Source organism: Chionomys nivalis, chromosome 7 (genome assembly GCF_950005125.1).
Source record: "Chionomys nivalis chromosome 7, mChiNiv1.1, whole genome shotgun sequence".
Taxonomy (NCBI): Eukaryota; Metazoa; Chordata; class Mammalia; order Rodentia; family Cricetidae; genus Chionomys; species Chionomys nivalis.
In genome coordinates, this window is record NC_080092.1 from 7,537,747 (window position 1) to 7,559,063 (window position 21,317).

The following is a 21,317-nucleotide window of genomic DNA, read 5'->3' on the forward strand; positions in this document are numbered from 1 at the left end:
GTGTGTACACATACATATATAAGGATGCTAAGTAAAATTGTTTATCATTTTAAATGAAGCTATTTGCCTATTTTCATGGTAGAAATTAGGTAATCTTAAATCAGAATCCAGAAAACAGCTCCTAAAATAGATTGAGAGGCTGTGCTAGGACTCAGATCACTCAGCTGCATTAGTCTTCAAACAAAGGTTTTATATAAGAATTTCTTTCTGTTCTATGTAGATTTGCTTATGATGAAATGGAAGAGAGAGAAAAGATGGTATTTTACTCTTGACATTTTCTCTTTCTCTCTTTCTTTTCTCTTTCTTTCTTTCTTTCTTTCTTTCTTTCTTTCTTTCTTTCTTTCTTTCTTTCTTTCTTTCTTTCTTCCTTTTTTTCCAAAACAGGATTTCTCTGTGTAGTTTTGGAGCTTGTCCTGGAACTCGCTCTGTAGACCAGGCTGACCATGAACTCACAGAGATTCACCTGCCTCTGCTACTGGAGTGCTGGGATTAAAGGTGTGCACCACCACCACCTGGCTGACACTTTCCTTTTTGATTCTTGTGCCCTCCCTCCCTCTGTTTGTCCTGCTTCTCTTTTCTTCTTCCTTTACCCACCTATCCATGGATCTAAGTATCATCTATCTCTCTTCGTATCCATCCAGCCAACCATCTCCCCATTTACATGTGCTTGGCATTTCTGTCTCTATCATCTATAAACTTTATACCAGAAACATGCCTAGCTGTGCCTATTAAATTTTACAAAATTTCCTAATATTTCTCTCTGAAATGAACCCTCTCTTTTTCAGCTTCGGAGTGCCTGTTTTGAATGGTGCTTAGCATACATCATGTGACTGTTAAGCTCCACAAGTCCTGGCTTTCTTGTTCTGAGATTTATCTCCAAAACTCTTAGAAGTTCCCTACGAGTATGTAAGATGACAAAATTTTGTTTGGTTTTATATTAGGTTGAGCTCTATGGAATTGACAATACTATACTGTCTTTTCTTATCCTATAAAAACAATGAAACTTTAAGGTCTCAGAAAATGAAGAAGAACAAATTGAAAGCAGAACCCTGCTGCTTACAGCCTCCTTGCTTAGTCTAAAGACACCTGTGTTCCTGGTTCATCACTTTCTTGTCAATGCAACTCTGTCATTTGTTGATCTTTAGAGCAAATAAATGTTTTATAGGTTTGTCTGACTTTCAATGAGCATCTTGTACCCAGTAGATATCTTTACATAATTGTGAATATTCCACTCTACCTTCTGGAACATATATTTTTGGTCACTTAAAAATGTATTTTTATATAATATGACAAGTCAAAAACTTTCATTTTAATGAAAATATAAGGAAATAAATTTAGGATAAAAATTATTTGATAAAAATCATTTTTAACATAACAATATTTTCTTAAAGTGTCAACCGGGATACTAAATTTCCATTGAGAACATCCCTCTACTCTAAACAGAACATGATGGAAATTATTTTCCTTCTTAAGTGATAGGTTGTTATGCCTCAATTTTCAGTATTATGCACTAGCTTACTTTTCAAAATGTAGCTATATTTGTTTGAAAGGAAAATCATGTTTCAGTTGGTAGAAGAAATGGTCTCAATTACAGCCATATTGTTGTTAAACCTGACAGTAAGACATTCTGTCCTTGGTTCTTTTGTAACCTGCCTGTGTCTAGCTATTCTCTTCCCTAATGTAGAGGGACACTTTCATGCCCCAATCCCTAGGGGTTGTTAGAGTATCAGCAAGCAGGCAAGCATGGCCAGGGTTTCTTTTCTAGCCAGAGTATTTCATCAAATGCTATATCCACATCACATCTATTCCCCCAATATGAGTAGCATAATTCATTGAACAGGGTAACTTCCCCACTTCCCACCTCCCAGTTGGACAGCCGAGAGATGCAACAAGGATCAAGCCATAAAACACAGGAACCAAGAGCCAATCAGTAAAGAGAGACCTGTACCCCAGGCTTATTCCAAGCAAGCCATTCATGGAGCTAATGTGATGGACCTATCCAACCCAACACGTACCACAGACACATCAGCAACACTGAGTAGCATGCAATGACCAGATGACCACAGGCCCCACCGCCATGCTCTGATTGGTTCAAGCTCAGAAAACAATCTCCTTGAGAGTCTGGACAGCTGGCTTCCATTACACCAAAGCGAGATTAACAAAACAAAGAGTTGATCAGGTCAAGTGTTTACCAAATGTTTATAAAATGTTGAGGAAAGCTGTTTACTTATTCTGTTCCCACTCAATTCATCAGTGAAGGTATGATGTTCAGTTAAATCTTTGTGATTTGGGAAAATCTTGGCCCATAGCAGATGGTCTTTATTCAGGACGTCAACACCCAGACCCTCTTGGGCTGCTCTGAGATTGTCAGCATGTGGCTATTTAAGCAGGAAGATGATGGGCAGGGAGCTGCAAGGTGCCCACTAAAAACCTTCCGGGTAGCACCAGAGTTACCATGGGTCAGTAGTTTTCAAAGGGTTCCTGAATCTTTAATTTTATAAGGGTGTGATTTGCGTTGAGTAAAGGTAAAATTCTATGAATGGGAGGGGTGGGGGCAGCACACCAGATGGATTTTCACTTTGGAGAAGACTGAAGATAGGTCACAGGGAAGGTGTGTTGCTGTCCTTCCTTGAATCCAGATGATAACCAGTGACCATTTCTCAACCATTCCCAACTCCGATTTCCCTTCCAAGTTTAAAAGGGTTTCTTTGGGTTTGGAATTATATCTCTTTGTCTTCCTATCTGTCTTCCAGAGAAGAGGAAGTTAATTACTACTGATGCTATGGTATGATAGTGTTAAATAAATTATCATACTGTTGCCCTGATAGATTCTCCATCTTTAGTAGAGATTCAAAAGCTCTTCTGCTAATTCCCCATTTTCCTCTGAACATATTTTAATAAAGCCCTTTCCTTGCCTGCATTGATTAAAAAATAAAAGGAAGGTACCACCACTTAATAATGATAAATCAAACAAGAAATTCTATTTTAGAGATTGTTTTCTGGTAATTCACCTATTACTGAATTTACTTTAATGAATAATTCCATAGGTGACAAGTATTCTGCTTACAGTAAAGTTAAATAGAGCCAGTAATCAATTTCCACAGCAACGGAGAGGACCTAACGTGCAAACATCTCTAATAAACAGCAAGAGGCCAATTACATGGAAAAGAATATGGTTAGCGGATTCCTCCAGCCGCAACTGTTACACTAAACTGGGAATTGCTGTTATTAAAGATTTACCAACCCAAGAAAGAGTGTTTTTCATTAGAATGTATCACCAATAAGAACTCTTAATAATATTAAAACTGCAGGATTTATACAGATATTTCCACATATGGTGTTCCACAATGCAGGAAATTTGGATGGTTTCAGACGGATGCAAGTGGAGACAGTGGGATTCATCAGTAACTCTAAGCATAGTATTAAACACTTTGTTTTGATCAAGTGTCTAAATTGGTCTTCTTGAAGAGGTGATTTAAAGTCTATCTTTGTAAATAACCTTTCTTCAACTTGGGGCTAGATGCACTTAATCCGAGGAGAAGCAAGAAAAACACTCAAAGAAATAAATCTGTTTAAGATTCTTAAAATTATACAGCAGGCTGAAGTTACTATGATTATAATTACATACAAAGTGGGCGTTTGAGAATTTAGCATCTAGAGATATTTTCATAAAAATAATTAAGGGCTGTAGCTGAGCCACACTACAATTGAGACTGTGTGGATCTTCAGTGCATGGAATTTAATAACATTTAAGCCTTTTCATTTGTAGAATGATCTCAAGTATTTCAAGATTGTCATCATTTTTATTAGCCTTATTGACCCTCTCAATTTTCTTAATCCGGTGTCAGAGAATACTGAAGATAACAATTTATATGAAGCATCTCGCATCTTGGCAACTGATGACTGGGGAAATGGATAATTCACGTATTTACAAGTGTGTCTGCCCAGTGGCTTGGATTCCTTTGAAGATTCTCTACAATTTAGAAAATGTGTTATGGGTGCTCAAGAGAAAACAGTAATAATTCCTGTGTGTAGCCAGACAGCAAATCTCAGCTTGGCTTGCCAAAGACTCATTTGTGACACGTTTGTCCGTGGAGCTAAGTACAACATTTTAAATTCTGGAATTTATTTTGCTTTATTAAACTGCAAAAAAATTATGCAGCTGCTACGAGCTAACAACACTTCTTGTGAGAAATGGGACGGAGGTGCAGGAAAAGTGCACCACTGCAAACCGGGAGGAACTGCATGGCTGCAAGCCAGGCAGAATCCCAATGTCTTCTGACAGTCTCTTTCATGGGCCACGCCCCTCGCCTGCTTGCTTACCTGTCTGACCCAGCATGCCTCAGCCACACATGCAAATCGTTACCATGATCATTTTACTCATGAAACATATCCTTAAATTAAGACAGTCATCACGAGAATAAGCACCCTCCGGGACATTCATGCATGCCGAGCATCTGAACATTCACATTGCTGTCCTCAGAGATCAGAGCCAGGAAATCGCATTCAGTATGGAGACACACACATTTTGTTTGTTGGCTAGTTTACTGCCCACCCCCCAACAAGGCACCTATATAGAAATAGTTATAATTATTTTAGAAACCATCACATTGCCAAAGCCTGGGGACCAAGGCAGTCAGTCACACACATCCATTTGGAATTTTGCATTTCTCAAATACGTGTCTGTACCTCCAACTGCCGTTCTTCATGTGAGGTGTGCAGTGCAAGTGAAAGCTGGCTTATGTTTGTAAGTTTGGGTACTGGGCACTGCCAAGATCAGTGAATCCCCTTATGGAAGCCGGGTGTTGTGCCCATTCCTTTATTCTGAATTCAGTGGAGCAGAGGTGACTGCTTTCCTGGGTGTCAGGAGGGAAGGAGGTGAACCTTCAGGCTTATTACTTCGTCATTTTATTCCTATAAATTAGGTGAAACTATGGTCTTATGTAGAAGGCCACGAGAAGGTTGAGCAGTTGTGTGTGTGTGTGAGAGTGTGTGTGTGTGTTTACATGTGTAAGATGCATGGTTTAGCAACAAAGAGACCTGAAAACAGCTATCCAGAGATAGAACAGATTTCTTTTTTCTTTTCTCTCTCTCTCTCTCTCTCTCTCTCTCTCTCTCTCTCTCTCTCTCTCTCTCTCTTTCTTTCTTTGCATTACATCTGTCAGGGTGAGAAGCTCACAAAGAGCAAGGCTTAAGCATCCAAGTTCTCTCCACATTGCCTGTGCATAACTTCACCATGGGACCTAATTTTCAGGGGCTTCCTCTTCGGTAGTCATGCATGTCTCAAGCAAGACCAAATAAGAATAAGAGTTTCCAAAAAAAAAAAAAAAAAGAATAAGAATTTCCTGTCCCACCAGCTGTTTTCAAGTCACCGAGAGAAGGAAGACCCGTACCTGTCGCTGTAGGCAGCAGCAGTGGCAGGGGTGGGCTGGGCATAGCGGTATGCAGCATAACCACCCTAAAACACAAGGAGAGATGAGGCTTAGGGATGCAGAGTTCAGTTGAGCAACACCCAGAGGTGAGAAGCCCGCACAGAAAAGCAGGTCCCCAAGTCCTCCCATCCAAGCTCGAGGTTAATGAAAGCTTAGTATCAGAGTGGAAGAGAACAGCACCGAAGAGAGGAGGCTGAAGACCCGTCCTGGCTGCGTGTTAAAGGTTAGGAGTCCTAAATGCATCCTCAGAGGCAGAACCCAGAGGCCCTTTAAGGGAAACGCACCAAAGTGTTAATGGTGATGGTCTGGCGGTGAGGATAAATATTCTTCCTACTTTGCTGAACTTTCCAGGTTTCCAGAATTGACCATGCTTTACCACAACTTACCAAATATTAACTTAAATTTTATTACATTATCTTTATTTTTCATAAAACTAGATGCTCTCCTGCATCATATTGATTTTAGAAACAAGATCAGTAAGTTTCATAGCAACTGTGTGTGTGTGTAGTCATTTAATCACTGATGGCTTTGTAGAAGGCTTTATTAATGTTCCATAATTATTACAAAAGTGAACGACTGTCAGAGATGTCTCCTCTGTTGAAAATATCACACTGCTACTCGCCACACAAATTCAGGCGAAGGATTTGGTTCAGGGAAGGGGGAATGTGATAAAGTCTTACAATTTGTAAATAAAATCATTAAGAGAAAAAAATCTGAAAAGGAAAATAATTAACATTTAGTTCTGTGTAGCAGTAATTGCCATTGTTCAATTAAGCAAAGAGAAAGAGCAAATGGGCACATGGAAAAGGAATTGTGCAGTGGAGCATTGGTTATCAAACTGAGAAAATAACAGCATCTTGCTCGACAGACCAGGGCAATATGTCAGCCACCATGGAATGATCTCAGCACAGTTAACAGACTGGATCCAGTGGCCAGACGAGACAAGGGACTTCTTCAGGTTCTAGTGAGAACACTCAGTACTGCGGTCCTTCGAGGGCTGGAACCTCACCTTTACAGTGAGGGGCTGACTCAGGGTAGAGTGGCATGTCAGAGGGCTGACAAAAGCACAGGGCCCAACGACAGCAGGGCAAAGTTGACAGGTGTCATAAGTGTGGTCTTACACACAGAGATGAAGCCAGGCTCCAAAGTAGCACTCGACAGTCTTTCCGATGTTTCTGACTAAAATCGTGTATCCTATGTGTCATTGCTCAAAAGAGCCAGTTTTTCTATCAGGAAATTTGTTCTTTGGATCAGACTTGGTAAAGATACACCCAAGACATCTTGGTGGATAATCACCAATAATACAGAGCCGGGAGTTTCTCTGACAGCTTTCCTTAAGGAAAAAAACAAAAATGTGTAATTTAAAACAAAAAAGGTCTTAGCCAGACACCACCTGGTGTTCGAAACACAGTGCTTTCTAATGAGGGATGGGGGAACTCATTAAATGTGCTGAGAAGTCACAAAAACAAGGAAGGTGTCAGCCCAGCACTGAGCTGCAGAGGAGGAGCGATGGGCCGTGGAGAAACCAGGCCACCGGTTGTCTGCAGTTGTTCTTTCAATCTGCCTGACTATTTGTCTCGGCTTTCATGATCTATCAGAATGATGTAAGTATGCAAGTATGTGCATTAAATTTATTGAGGTAGGAAGCCGTTAGGATTGGCCAGCCAATGACTATGAGGCTTCAGCAACAACTGGATAAAGTGTACGTGTGTATGTGTGTGCGTGTCTGTCTGTCTGACCAGAGCAAAACATTTTTAAAGTTATTTGCACAGCTGTATCAGCTTCCCTGTAAATCAGAAGTGATGATGGAACCTGTACGCAGCAATGTCTGCTCGGCAAGCCCTTGGGGCACAGGTTTTTCCTCTGGACATTTGCCGAAGGGTCTGTCATGAGAGCAGGTAGGAATTCGACAACGGGAAGCTTGGCTACAGTGTAAACAGAAGTAACTCATATGGGCTCTATTGTGTACAAGGCTGACATTTGTCATGGAAATGTAAGTGCAGCTATGCACACCGGCACTGCCTTTTAAAAAACCTTTTTTTTTTTACTTTTTCTTTTTAATTTTATTTTTGAGATTATATTTTGATTGCAATATTTTTCCCTTTCCTTCCCTCTCTCCTAAATAAGGTGAACTATGAGAGTGTGGGAGTTATCTTTTTGTGTGTGTGCGTATTTACTTATGGCTTCAGCATTGAGAGGAAATCAGTTTCTATGTCAAACAGCCACAGGGGTCAGGACCCTGAGATTTGGTCTGTTGCTTAGGAGTTTTGCTTTCAAATACTCTCTCTCTCTCTCTCTCTCTCTCTCTCTCTCTGCCCCCCCCCCCCGTGTGTGTGTCTGTCTGTCTGTCTCTCTCTCCCTGCTTTGTTTTTTGAAGCAAGATCAAATGTAGCCCAGGCTAGCCTCAAGCTTGTTTTGTAGTAAAGAATTACCTTGAATTTCTAACAACCCTGCCTCCACCCCCTGAGATGCTGGAATCACAGCTGTGTTCCTCCATGCCTGGCTCACAAGGAGCTGGAGATCTCCAGGGCTTCATTCATGCTGGGTAAGCACCGTACCAGCGGGGCTACTTCCCATCCAAGTTTATGTTTTCATTTATTGATGTGTATGCATGTGAATGTATGACACATGTGTGCATGTGCCTATAGAGGTCAGAGGAGGACACTGGATACCCAGTATGTGTAGTTATGGGTGGTCAGAGCTGCCCGAAGTCAAGGTTGAAGCCTGAACATCCGTCCTCTGGAGAGCAGCAAGCCCTGGTAACTGCAGCGCTATCTCGCCACCTTCCACCAAGTATTCTTCAGACTCCAGAGCTTAGTCTGCTGATAGGTTTAGAGTAAGTGAGGTGGGTTTGAGCTTGGCAAACAGATCACGTGGTGGTAACAGCAGTGCTCTGCCTGTTTCTTGTCCAGCATGGTGGCCGACAGTCTTAGGTGTTTTCTTATTACTAGAAATGCAGGGACTATATTGTTAATTACGTTACTTATGTTACGTTAATTTTCATTAATTTGATTTGTTTTACCTTGTCATTTATTTTGTGGTACTAGGATCTTGTACACGCTGATGAAATGTTCCACCATTAAGCTATTTCCCAAGCCCTCTCTCCTTTTATAAACTTAAGTTTTACTTTGAGATAGTATCTCATGAGTTCAAAGCTGGCCTCGAGTTGATCCTGTAGCTAAGCAAGGTTTGAACTTGTGATGTTCCTGACTCCACCTCCCAAACGCTGGGATTACAGTTACATCAGATTAACTGTTGTCAAATGGATTAATGTATGCTACACACGTTAAGTGAATTAATGTGTGTTCGTGTGTGTGTAGCTGAGAGTGCACACATGAGTTCATGTGTTTGAGCCAGAGGATAACCTCCTCAGGTACTGTAAACCTTCTATTTTTCTTTCCTTTTTTTCTAAAACTGGGCTCTCATTAGTATCGAACTTGCCAAGCAAGCCTTACAGATCCTTTTGTCCTGCCTTTCTGTCTCTGGGGTTAGAAAGAAATGCCCTCATGGTTGGATTTAAAAACCAAAAACAAGAGAAACACAAAACCCCTCAGTTCTGAAGATTCATCACAGGTCTTCCTGTTTGCAAAACAAGTACTTCACAAAGGAGGCTCCCCTCAACTCCTAGCTAATTTAAATGTAAGCCTCTATGGGCTGGTGGCTGTAGTGCATGAGAATGGGGTGAAAAGGATCCCACAGCTCCATCAGGCCACCTCTCTAAACTGTGTGCTGTCTTTCCTAATACTCCTCTACATGAGATCCACGGTACAGCAAGAGTGAAGCTGCATGCTGACTCGGGTACGTGCGCACGCTGTAAAACGGCCCACAGATGAAACTGCTTTAATTTGCTTTGCAAAGAGGAGACTCGGGTGAGTCACATTGCTCCGTACTCTTCAGCTTGCTGAACACAAGCAGAGCTTCTGTGCAGTTCAGTGCTGATGTCTGCAGGATGAGGTCTGCCTCCTGTTTGAGGACCGCAGACCCAGGTCTAGTTGAACCTGGCAGCTGCAGGTCTAGTGGTGAAAGAGTGTCACTGACGGGAACTTTCCTTCTCTAAACCAAATGAGAAAAAAGTACAGCAGTTTTATCTATTCTACGCACACAAATATTAGTGTGTGTGTGTGTGTGTGTGTGTGTGTGTGTGTGTGTATTTTGCTGGATGTTGAACCCAGGGCTTTGTGCAGGTTAGGCAAGTGCTCCTTCACTGTCGTATGGCCAAAGTCTTCCTCTGAGTTTTTGTTTGGACACAGGCTCGCATTAACTGCCCCTGGCTAGTATTGACTTACCCTGTGACCAGCCTTGAACTTTCAATTCTCCTGCCTCTGCCTTTCAAGTGCTGGGATGACAAGCCTGTGGCATGGAGCCATCTTCCAGTTACATAGCAGTTTTTTTTTTTGTTTGTTTGTTTGTTTGTTTGTTTGTTTTTGGTATTTCGAGACAGGGTTTCTCTGTGGCTTTGGAGCCTGTCCTGGAACTAGCTCTGTAGACTCTGTAGACCAGGCTGGTCTCGAACTCACAGAGATCCGCCTGCCTCTGCCTCGTGAGTGCTGGGTTTAAAGGCGTGCGCCACCATCGCCCGGCTTGCATAGCAGTTTTAAGATTAGCTGTAGACCGCATTATAAGACCCTTGACCAGCGGTAGATGTGTTGAATTTTTTCTCTTTTTACTTCCCACGAATTTACTCATTTTGGTGTTTCTTTGGCAATGAGAAATAGGGTTGGCAACTGGAAAGAAAAATTTCTAACCATCTATAATAAAAGTGGTGAGTTATAGAAGATGGAAGGTTTGCAGCCCCTCAGGCTGGAAGTGTAAGAGAATTTTGATTGAAAGATTAGTGCATTCTAAGAACCAACCAAAGATTATGGAGAAATTGATTCTAACAAACCCTCTAATCTCTTACCTCATGGTGTGTGTGTGTGTGTATGTGTGTAGGTACATGTGCCATGGTATGGATGTGAATGTCCCCTTGAGTGTTGGCCCTTGCCTTTCACCTCTCTGCTTCTTCCTATGTATATCAGAATGCTGTTCTGTGAACATCCTACTATGTACACCAGGATAGCTGTCCTGTGAGCATCTTATTGTGTACACCAGGACAGCTGTCCTGTGAGCACCTAGGAATGCCCACGTCTCCTCCACACATTCTCTCTGTAGCAGTGACAGAAGACACACAATTGGTGCTGTGTCTAGCTTTATTTGGGTTTTGGGGAATTCAAACTTTGGTATCATGTTTACAGAGGGAGGACTTTGCCTACCGAGACATCTCCCTAATCTGAAAATTATTTCTTTCTGATTTATTATTATTATTATGTGTGTACATGTCATGAGTGTGTGTGTGGTGTGCAAGCATGCCACAGAATGTGTGTGGAGGTCAGAGAACAACTTTCAGGAGTCCATTTTCTCTGGCTACCTTAGTTTCTGCAGATCAAACTGAACTAGGCTGTTAGGTCTTAGTAGTTAACGTTTTTGTTTGTTGAGACATCTTCCTGGCCCTTTTTTTATTTCTGGCTGCTAAATTTTTATAATTCAAGAAATTAAAAGGCACATTAGACCTCTACTGTGGCATATTCATGATGTAGCCAAGTGTACAGACACAGTGCTGGTATCTGGAAGGAAGTGTCTCCAATGCACTGTGGACATGTCAGAAGGTAACAGATGTGTTAAAACTGGAAAATTCAGATAAGGCTTCCCTCTGTTAGAGAACATTTGCCCTCCCGAGAACCATCTTGTTAGTCAGAATTTCAGAGCAAACCCACAACCATGTGATGAGTGTTTTTCCGTCAGTCAGGAATTCATACCTGTAGCAATTTATTGCCATACACTGGCTCTTGATACACTACTCTATAAGGAAACAGAGATGTAATGTTTTCAATGCAAAAATGAAATAAATAAAAGAAAGTGCACAAATCAGACAGCAACCCTGGAGCAATTCATTTACAAGTTTGCTTCTCTGGTTCAGTGTTGAACGTGACCTGCCAAACCAAAATGGGGTTAGGCATGGCCCAGTACTGGACTTGCAAATCCCCACACTGCCCATTCGAAGAGAGGTGATCATGGAGCTCAAATGTGCGGTCTGCATTCAGGATATACCATTCTGTTTTTAAGAAGATGAAAGGATAATTTCACGGCTTCTCGCCTTTTAATCTGCATCCCAACAGTTTCTGTATGATGATTCTCTCTTTACCTCATGGATAGAAATTTCTGGCTTACCTGAGGATTCAGTTTTGATGTTAATGACTTAGGGGGTTAAGATCAACTTACAGGGGCAGCCTGAATTGAAACAGCAACTTGAGCCATTGCTGTTCCCACAGCAAAATGGCACTTCCCAGCTGCCTTGACCACACCAAAGTCCTTCCCTAGTGAGCCTGTGGGCACACCTAAGATAGTTATGTGTGATGCACACATTCTTAGCATGTTTCACTCAGACTTCATTTCAGGAGAGCCCCACAGACTGAGAATACCTGTAAATGAAAGAGTTGCCCATGGGGCTACTTCATGTGGTTCACTGGAGGTGGGAGAGGAATTATTTGTGTTGGAAGAGAAAATCTCTGGCTTCCTTGGCAGATAGCAAAGTGGTTGACTATTTGAAGATATTTAGGGACCTACCTTATGCATCTATGTATGCCTTTTTTAAGTTACCTGGTTTTCCTTGCTTTTGATTACATTTAACTTTTCTCTGCTAAAATTGAAGAGCATGGAGCTACACCTAGCCAAATTTACTTTCATTCCCTCTTCTCTCCCCTTCCTTTCCCTCTCTTCCTAGTTTTCATTGTTTATTTGAATGTTTCAGGCACAGATAAGATTGTGTAGTGGTCTGCTCAATCCTTCAGATGCTCTTTTCTTTCTTCCTATGTGTGTGAGTGGGTGTGTCTTCATCCAAGAGGCCAGAATTCTCATCACCTGAGTTATGTGGACCCAGGGTCTAGACTCTGCTCCTGGTGATCAAACAGCTGTTATCTGTAAAGCTGTCTCCTCAGCCCCATTCCTCATAACCTCTATATTATCTTTCCACCTTCTTCCCCCAACCTATCTCTTACAGAATTTCTAGAATCCCACCCTTTTAAATTAACCTATTTTCCAGTGCTTAAGTATTGAACTGTCTTTGGATCATGTGGGCTCAAGCTTTGGTGTCAGAGAAGGTTTTTGAAAAACTCATTTCATCTTTTTTTTTCCTAGAAGGAAATCTTCCCTCTCTGAAAAAACAAAACAAAACAAAACAAAACAAAACAAAAAAACAAAACAAAACAAAAAAACAAAAACAAAAAATAAAACAGAGGTGATAAAGTCCCTGTCTCATGGCTGTGGAGAGGAGGAGAAACTGTGGCAGGGACTGGATGCTGATATCCTCTTCCATGTCAGCCTCTTTGACACTGCTGAGTCCTCATAGTGACTGAGGAAAGCTGGTCTAATGCTCATCCCTGCCCGGATCCCTTTCAACAAACAGTCTTGGGAAGAAAAGGTTTGAGGTTTAAGTTTGCAAGATTCCTGGTCTCTATATTCCCAAGGCTCCAGGCTCAGTCCTCTTATCCTCAAGCTCACACAGCATGGAGGGAGCACACCCTATTTATTGCAAGTGATTTGAATGAAAAACAGTTTTGTTGAAACACCAGAAATTGCAACAAAAATTAAGAGTAGTGTGAAATGCACTGGAATACTGTGGAAATTTACACGCTTGGGGTGGCATAGGGGTCTCAGCATTGCTCTCCCTTCAGAAACTTAGGGCATTCCTAACGAAGGCTCAGGTAACAGTGATAATCCGTTCTTCCTCCTTCCTCCCCTCCCTTCCATTTCTACCCTACTATCTAATTCACTGTTGTCTTACTCCAGTTCCCACCAAGCATTAACCACATTTCCATTGCTCTCCTGTAATCTCTCTGTGCCTTTCCACCGCCGTTGATCAGATGCCGACTTTGATCCTCCCTGCGCATGTCAACCAGCAGTTAGTTCCTACTCCTTGTGCAGTGTTGAGACGTCTATAGCTTCACTGGTGATGGAGGACCTGGCCATGCAGGTCTAGGAAAGTTAATTTCCACAACTTTCACTTATTGCTCTTGCTATTGTTTATTATTTAATTTGATAAATTTTTTAATTAAAATGAGTGTGGTAGGTAATTAATTATCACCTCGACAGGATCTAGATTTACCTATGAACCACACTATGGACATGCCTGGCAGGAAGTTTCTCTGCTGTGTTAACTGAAGCGAGAAGACACACCCAAAGTGTGGGTGGCACCCTCCCATTGGCAGGGGCCTCAAGCTGACCGGAAAAAGAGAAAGCAAACTGAGTCCTGGCTCTCGTTTCCTGACCATGGATTCATGTGACCAGCTGCCTCAGACTCCTCCTCCTGTACCTTCCGGCCATGACTGACTGTACACGCAGACACAATCCCAGATAAGCCTACCCTTCCTTAAGTTTTCTTTGTCGAGGATTTTGCCACAGCAGTCAGAAAATGAAATTATGAGTTCATTTCAATACTTTTCACTAAAATGTAAGTTACCTTTCAGTCTCAGTGGACTGTTTATAAAAATGGCATCTCTGTCTTTTAAAATGGAAGTGCGTGTTATAGCCTCCTTGGGAGGAGGACTTGGGTGATAGCCCTGCACACGCTCTGCTCTGACTCAGAACTTCCCGTGTCTCTAATATGTAATCATCTTCACAGTGCACAAGGTTGTCCCAAAGCCCAGGGACAGCAACTTTCTGACAGGGATGTCCCCCTTTCCCCGCCCCACATAGGAAGGTTGCTTTTTTTCTTCATAGATTTATTTTCTGAGCACGTGATCCATGGCATTTCTTTATTCTCTATGGCAGTTTTCTGGCATCCACAATCATTTCTCCCTCTTTCTTCCACTTTCCCTTCTATGAAAAGTTGGAGATCATTGGGTGTAGGGGCTGGTGGCTCGCCTATCGGAGCGGTCTGAGAGGTCTTTGCAATCCTTGGGGCTCCAGTAGTACTTACAAGTCCCAGAAATGGCCAAGAGACTCAGCTTCAGGAGGTATGGGAGCAGGACCTCGGAGGACCAAATGAGAAGGATGTGGAGAGTGGGGTGCGGGGAATGGGGCAGTGGTTTGGAGTGTGTTCTACCGTGAGCATGGTGATCCTCTCAGAGAGGCTGCGGGGTGGAGAAGGGATTGAGCAGGGAGAATGTTCCTTGATTAGATTGGACCAAATGTAGAAACTTGGCATTTTAGCTAATGGATTATAAAGACATAGGAGATAAAACTCAAGTGAAGACGGACTGAGCTCACACATCCCAGAATCTCTGACAATTACCCTGGACCTATTTATTGTGGAACATTGTAATGAGATTGTAGGCCTAAGGAAGAAACTTTTCTTTAAATAAAACAGAATCTGAAATGATTTTCCAGAAATCTCTCCAGCAACCATCACTTTAAAATGTGTGGTCCTCAGGGCGTCTCTGCGACTCACAGTTCAGACTAATATCATAGCGGGGCAGCAGGCCTGTGGCTTAAATCCACACATTCAGGGTGATCTTTCCAGTGGGACCGAGCCTTGCTTTGTGCAGGAAATAATTCATGTCATTTGCTTCCTTTGAACTTAGAGCTGCCCGTGGTGGCCTGCTCTGCTGCTGAGGTGGAAGGGCCACCGGGCTAGCTCACTCCCATCTCACCGCACTGTGGGAGGCCAGAGGACAAACACTGGGCAAGCGGTAGGCTAACCTAGTACTTCAGCAGGGTAGGTTCATCACATACTTGGAACACTGAGAAGACACAGTGTTGTCACGCTACCAAAAAAAAAAAAACCCTTTTCCTTCAGGGCTTGAGCCTCTCCTCATTCAGCACAGACTCTGGCAGACTCACATGTTCCTGAGCCTGTTTTGTTCTTTCTGATTTTCTGACATAGCCCCTAGCACTCCAGGATACAACGTACAGTGCTGAAATCACTCCCTTCTTTCTCTCTCTCTCTGTGTGTGTGTGTGTGTGTACAAATGCACACATATTGAGGGTGTTCAAACATATGTGGAGGCCAATGTTTGACATCAGGTGCCACTCTCAATCTTGTCTCTGCCTTCTGTTGTGAGCTGGTGTCTCTTACAGTACCAGGAGATCACCAGTTCACCAGGTTGAATGTCCTTAGGTCCCACGATTCCACCTGCTTTTGCTAGCCCCGTTCTTGGATTACAGGCATACACTGCTAAGCCTGGACTCTTATGTTGCTGCTGGGACTCTAAACTCAGTGTCTCTTGTTTGCGTGGCAATCACGTAACTGACTGAATCATCTCCCCACTCCTGCTTCCTGTTCTTGTGGCAACCTTGCCCCTAGCTAACACTGTCTTCAGGCTGCACAAGAATATATAAGGCCAGGAAGAGATAATCCATTTGAAACATGTATGGGAGAGCACAATTAATGAACTATTATAACTTTTACATATGAGAAAATGAGGCACAGAGAGGGATACCCAATAACTGACAGCCAAATTATTTTTAACTGGGGATACTTATACTCCTTTTTTCTTGAACAGATATTAACAGAGATAGTTTTCTTCCTAGTGGACTTTATCTCTTATGAACACCCTTCTACCTCTCAAGTTTAAGGCTCTAAACTCAGTGATGCTGTGCCCACTTACATAATACTCTCCTGGCTACTAAGGGCTGTGGCTATGGACCGACTCTCACATTCATTTTATACCTGAGGGTGGGACCAGGCTCTCCCACCTCACGTTTGAAATGCATGAACTGAAGGTCTGGAGAATAGGGCATACCATAGTAGGGGCAGCTTCAGTTTTGTAACTGAGAGGAGTTAATTGTTTTGGGGATAAATGAAAAACATGTTCATTTGCACTCGTCTAGCAAGACGCAAATACTGCAGTAACCTGGAGGTGGCAGCGAGCGTCTCAGATACAATCAGATCTAAATTAAGTCCATCACTGATGGAGATTAATACCTTGCTGCCAGACTGTAGCAATGTGAAATTCAGAAGGAATAAAAGAAAATAAACACTGTCTCTCATTTTCTAAAAAATAGCATTAGTTTGCACAGAAAAATGGTTTGATTTCTTATCTAGTATGTGAAAAACAAGTATGCTTCTGGAAACTTAGTTGAGGTTATTAATGGTGCATCTGTGTGCTCGTGTGTGCGTGTGTGTGCTCATGTGTGTGTGTGTGTGTGTGTAAGAGAGAGAGAGAGAGAGAGAGAGAGAGAGAGAGAGAGAGAGAAAGAAAGATTTAGAAAACGGACTCCTCTCCTGCCCACTTAGTTCAAACTCTGTTCCAAGCTCCTTTCATCACAGCAGTGCTGCACTGGGATCTAGAGCAGGGTAGGGAAGGTTCACTGTGGTTCTGAAGATGAGACACATCTTTCTAAAGAGGAGTATCATGAGATGGGATCAATGAGCAAACAGCTCCACCCCAGAGAACTGTTCGGAGAGGGGAGAGGATGAGGGTTGCAGAGGAGAGGGCTGACACTCTTGGCCGCACACATTGCCATGGCTGGGGTTTAGTGCTGTGCTTGGAGAAAAGAGAGAAATGCAATATTCCTAGCGTTGTGTCGATAAATAATTACACTTATAAGGAAAGCATGGAAAACTACCAACCATGAAAATCTCTTCCAGTTCTCAGCAGCTGGTAACTACAGCTGTTGTTCTGAATATCAAACTGAAAACACAGACAGCATATTGAGAACGGTAGAGAGCATGTCGCTGTGGGCAGAGCTTTTAATTTGGCAAGAGAGAAAAACCACCTTTTCTAATAGGTGCAGTCGTGATTGTCTGTTCCAAAGTTGACCAAGTCCAAGTCATTAATTCCCCTCAAAGAGCAAGTCGCGTGTCTTTTGAGCTCATGATCACCTTGAAAGACACACTACGGTGGGAACTCCTTGTTGACCAGGAAGGGGTAATCTGTCCCCACTGAGTTCAGAGCAAACTTGTATAAAGAATGACTCCCGGAGGTAAGGAGGACGACATGCATGTTAATGAATACTTACATAAATGTCTGCACCATAAAATCCATCCTGGTAAACAACACTGTAAAGATGCACACACAAAGAGAAACATTCAGATTAGTGCAGTTCCCCATGCAGACGCACCAACCCCGCATGGGCCAGGTTAGTCTGCTCTCATGATCCGAAACACAGGAACGGAGGAGAGTGGCAAACTGATTAAGGAGGTTGGAGACAACAGCTGCCCATCAAATTGGGAACTTTAGGCTGGGGTTCCATGTTGGACCAGGGTCAGAGTGCTTTTGCTTGGGCACCACAATGAACTTCCCACTCTCAGAAGAAGGTGCACTGCATGGCTTAGAAAGGCAAAAGGACTGGTGTGCATTTCCAAGTGTCCTACACAGGCCTGAGAGTCTTAACAATATTAAAGTTTGCAATCAAACCCCAGCTCCCATCCCCAACAAACACGAAACACAGCATCTGTTTAGAATGGGCTTGCAAGGGCAGAGACTCAGAGCACAACACTGAATGGCCTCAGGAGATGCCCCGGTGGCTCAGATGGGGTCAGATATTTTCTTCTGTCAACATTTCATACAGTAGCATTACCTGTGGTAGTTCTGTCAGACTTTTATTGTCAGTATAACAGAAAACCTGTGTGTGTATCTGTGTGTAAAAATATCCAGATATGCATGTGTGCAAAATATGTATGTTTTCAGATGCACAAATGTATGCGAGTGCATATATGTGTTTGTATGCATCAAGGCCTTATATATTTGTGAGTGTATGTGGATTGGGTATGTGTAAGTATTCGAATAAATCATATTCAGGCTAAGGCAAGATTCTACTTTATGACTGAATAAACCTAACTATATGGAAGCTTTGCATAGTGTATCCAATCCCTGGACTTACAATTCCAGGAAAAAGCCACTTTCATGGGGCAAAGAATGATCTTGGACTTCTCTGAGTTCCCTGGAATAGCAAGGCAAAGAAACTCATAGGAACACATTCTATGACTTAAGTATTTGAGTGGGTCTACGAAGGCCATATGTACACTGGACACCTCGCGGGCTTTTGTGAGAGCAGCAGATACCCTAAGTACAAAAGGCTGCGTTTCTAAACTTTTGCTTTCAGAGCGTGGTAGTCATCAGTAACCTCCCTTAGCATCTTCCCAAGACGTTTCCGGGTGATTTATGATGCTGGTGGAGAATCAGTGAATCCATTGTTGAGTCAAGCCATGGCCCTAATAGAAGCCCAACTTTGATACGAAAGGATTTCATGAGAAGAATGAGCACACAGAAAAGCCAGGCAATTCAAGCCAGGGGAGAGAGCACTTCATCACCTAACCGTACACCCACACGCACACAGCCGTGACACTGGCTTGCTGGAGAACACTTCTTTCTCAGAGCTCTTTCGGAGCTGATTGGCAAACCCCCAAGGACCATTATCCTTAAGTGTGGCAGGGATGTCACACACTAAGGAGGTCGGTGGGAATGCCTTTTAGCTGTTGTTTGTGTTTGATCCTGGCAGCCTACAGTGCACCGGAGCACTTGTCAAGCAGTGCTAAGCCCTAATCCAAAAGACAGGCTGAGGTGTGTAGGGTCTTGAGCAGGCTTTGAATCTGCCTTTGGCATTAGAAATGTACAAAGGCCCTGTCTGTTGTGGGGTCAGGAGGCAAGGTCAGCTCCTACCAACGGACCTTAGGACAGATCTGATGAAAAGCAGGCAAGCAGCAGATAGTTACTCGGGGCCCCAGAGCACAGACTCAAGCCTTAGCTGCATCAAGACCATGCCTGTGCCAGGTTTTCATGCCATCATGCCTTTATTCATGCTACCACTTGGTTGCCATCGTCTTTTCTACCAGTATCCTCATTCAAAATCAGCTAGATCACCACTGAAGAGACAGGCAAGGTGCAGAAACACAGACATCTGTATCAAAGTGCTGCTTCCCAGGCAAATGGCTCTGCAACCGGAACAAAGTTACTAAGACAGCTGAGCTTGGTTAACTCTTTGCAAAATGGGAAAAGTGGTAGCCAAGGGGCTACCTCAAGGCACACACGTGCAAAGAGGTATAGGATTTAGTCAGGTGATGCTTTCGAAGTGATGTTCAGCATGTTTAACACTGAGGCAATAAGTTCTCTAAATGAGACCCAGGCTACCTGAAGCTGAGTTCCATGTCCTCCCTGTGAGTACCAGAGTCCACGTGTCAGACTCTCTATCTAGGCGGCTCATTAGTTTCCTCCCCCTGTAAAAGGCATTTGTGTCTAGGATTTATTTGGATGTCGACGTTGCACTCATAGGAGTTCCACCTATGGCATCTCATCTAAGATTTAATTTCTTATTTCACGCCCAGAAGACATACAATAACTATGTATCCAGAGGATGGTATCCACACCCTAGAGAGGAGCAGAAGACAGAGAGTCTTTTCTGTGTCAGCTCCAGGTAGAAGTTAATCATTGGTCAGAGAATGATGTCTCCACTTAGGGCTTAGAGTCAGGGGTATTGTTAATTTAAAGACAGCACAAGCCTCTTGGTGAGACACTACCTTCTTATTTTATAATTATTACTGTTGTTGGGGGCCTGAGGTTTGAAGCTTGTGTTGTTTGTGTATTCGGCTGTTAACGGTTGTTGACGTTAGAGGAAAAGAAAAGAGATAAGATTAAACAATCCTGAATCCTATCAGTACAGAAGACTAGAGGGGTGTGGATAAATATTAATTATTTAAAAAAATATTAATCATGTAAATACAGGAAGCCTTGTATTTCCCCAAATGTCTACGGGATTGGCAAGGTCTGCTTTATTTTGTGGAAAATAGAGAGAAAAGCCAAACCTAGGCCTAGGAGGCTCAGGGGCACACAGCCTGGAGCAGGGTGGAGAGCCATGTCAGCCATGTCATGTGACTGAAACTTGGGTCTTACTCTGCCAAGGAGATGAGGAAGAGCTGAGCTGCGGTTGCTGCTTCCTCCAGAAACTGCTTGTGCATAGGGGTCATTGCCATGCCAGTCTCCCAGACACCAAGAAACAGCACACTGTGCCATTTGCCTTCCGGAGACTTTCCTCTGAAAAATAGCCCAGCTGCCGTGGTTTGCCCTCCACCACAGGTAATGGAAAGTTATTCTGAATCCTCTGATACCCCAAATATGTGAGATATGGAGTTGAAGGGTAACTGGGGGCAAGCTTCCTCATTCTGACAAGAGCAAACAAATGGAATGCAAGTATTGTCTTCCTGCACTGGAAGGTTTCCTCCCCCCCAACGCCCTGTGCTGGGGCATCACAGGTGAGTCTCTCCCACCACTGATCTCTAGAGGTCTGGAGTCCCCAGAGGGGAAAGTGCAGCCACAGCCATGCATCAAGCTGCAGTCGCAGCTGCAGCCTTTGCTACAGAATGGGGGCATGGGGACACCCTGAAAGAGCAAACAGTAGGAAAGAGGCAGGACCAGGGGAACCCGGAAGGACTAGCAGGCAGGCAAAGGGAATGGCAAGTGTGAGGACCCATGGTTAGAGATGTCTGGATCCTTGGAGGGCCTGGAGGAAGGGCACAGTTAGTGGCTTTGGGTCCCAAAAGCCCTTTAGAAGGTGGTGGAATCTGAGCAAAGAAGTCAAGAATTTCATCAGTTACCAAGCACAATGAGAAAGATTGCTCACTTGTGCCAAGTATATTTTGGAGGCACAAGGGAAACAGTGAGTGATTTAACCTTCATGATGTTAATAACCCCGGGAATCTATGAGACGATATAGCCGTTCTCATTTTACTGGTAGAGTAAAATAAACCTCCAGGAATGGGCTGTCAGTTTTATAAACTGCTATTTCCCCTGCGTTATTCGTCATAGCACAAGTATCATTCCCGAGATGACTCAGGTTCGCAGGATGACTGCCCATCAAAGCACCCTGTGATCCTCACCATCCTTCCCCCCCACCATGGACAAGACCCCCATTCCCTCCCTAGACATGAATAAATTGACTTAACTAATAAATATTCTAGCCCAAGCATTTTGG

General features: G+C 43.1%; 1 protein-coding gene across 30 annotated transcripts in view; it reads right to left on the minus strand.

Annotated features, from left to right (window-relative positions):
• Rbfox1 (RNA binding fox-1 homolog 1) overlaps positions 1–21,317 on the minus strand; it is a 1,523,799-nt gene that overhangs the window by 31,601 nt on the left and 1,470,881 nt on the right. For 15 of the 30 annotated variants that reach the window (XM_057774158.1, XM_057774153.1, XM_057774151.1 and 12 more), the window contains 2 exons: positions 11,228–11,270; positions 5,394–5,458 (listed from right to left, as the gene is read on the minus strand). In XM_057774158.1, the coding sequence (XP_057630141.1) occupies positions 5,394–5,458; positions 11,228–11,270 (108 nt within the window). Of the gene's footprint in view, positions 1–5,393; positions 5,459–11,227; positions 11,271–17,369; positions 17,410–21,317 lie in introns of all 30 variants that reach the window. The other 15 variants (XM_057774169.1, XM_057774177.1, XM_057774155.1 and 12 more) reach the window with 1 other exon arrangement.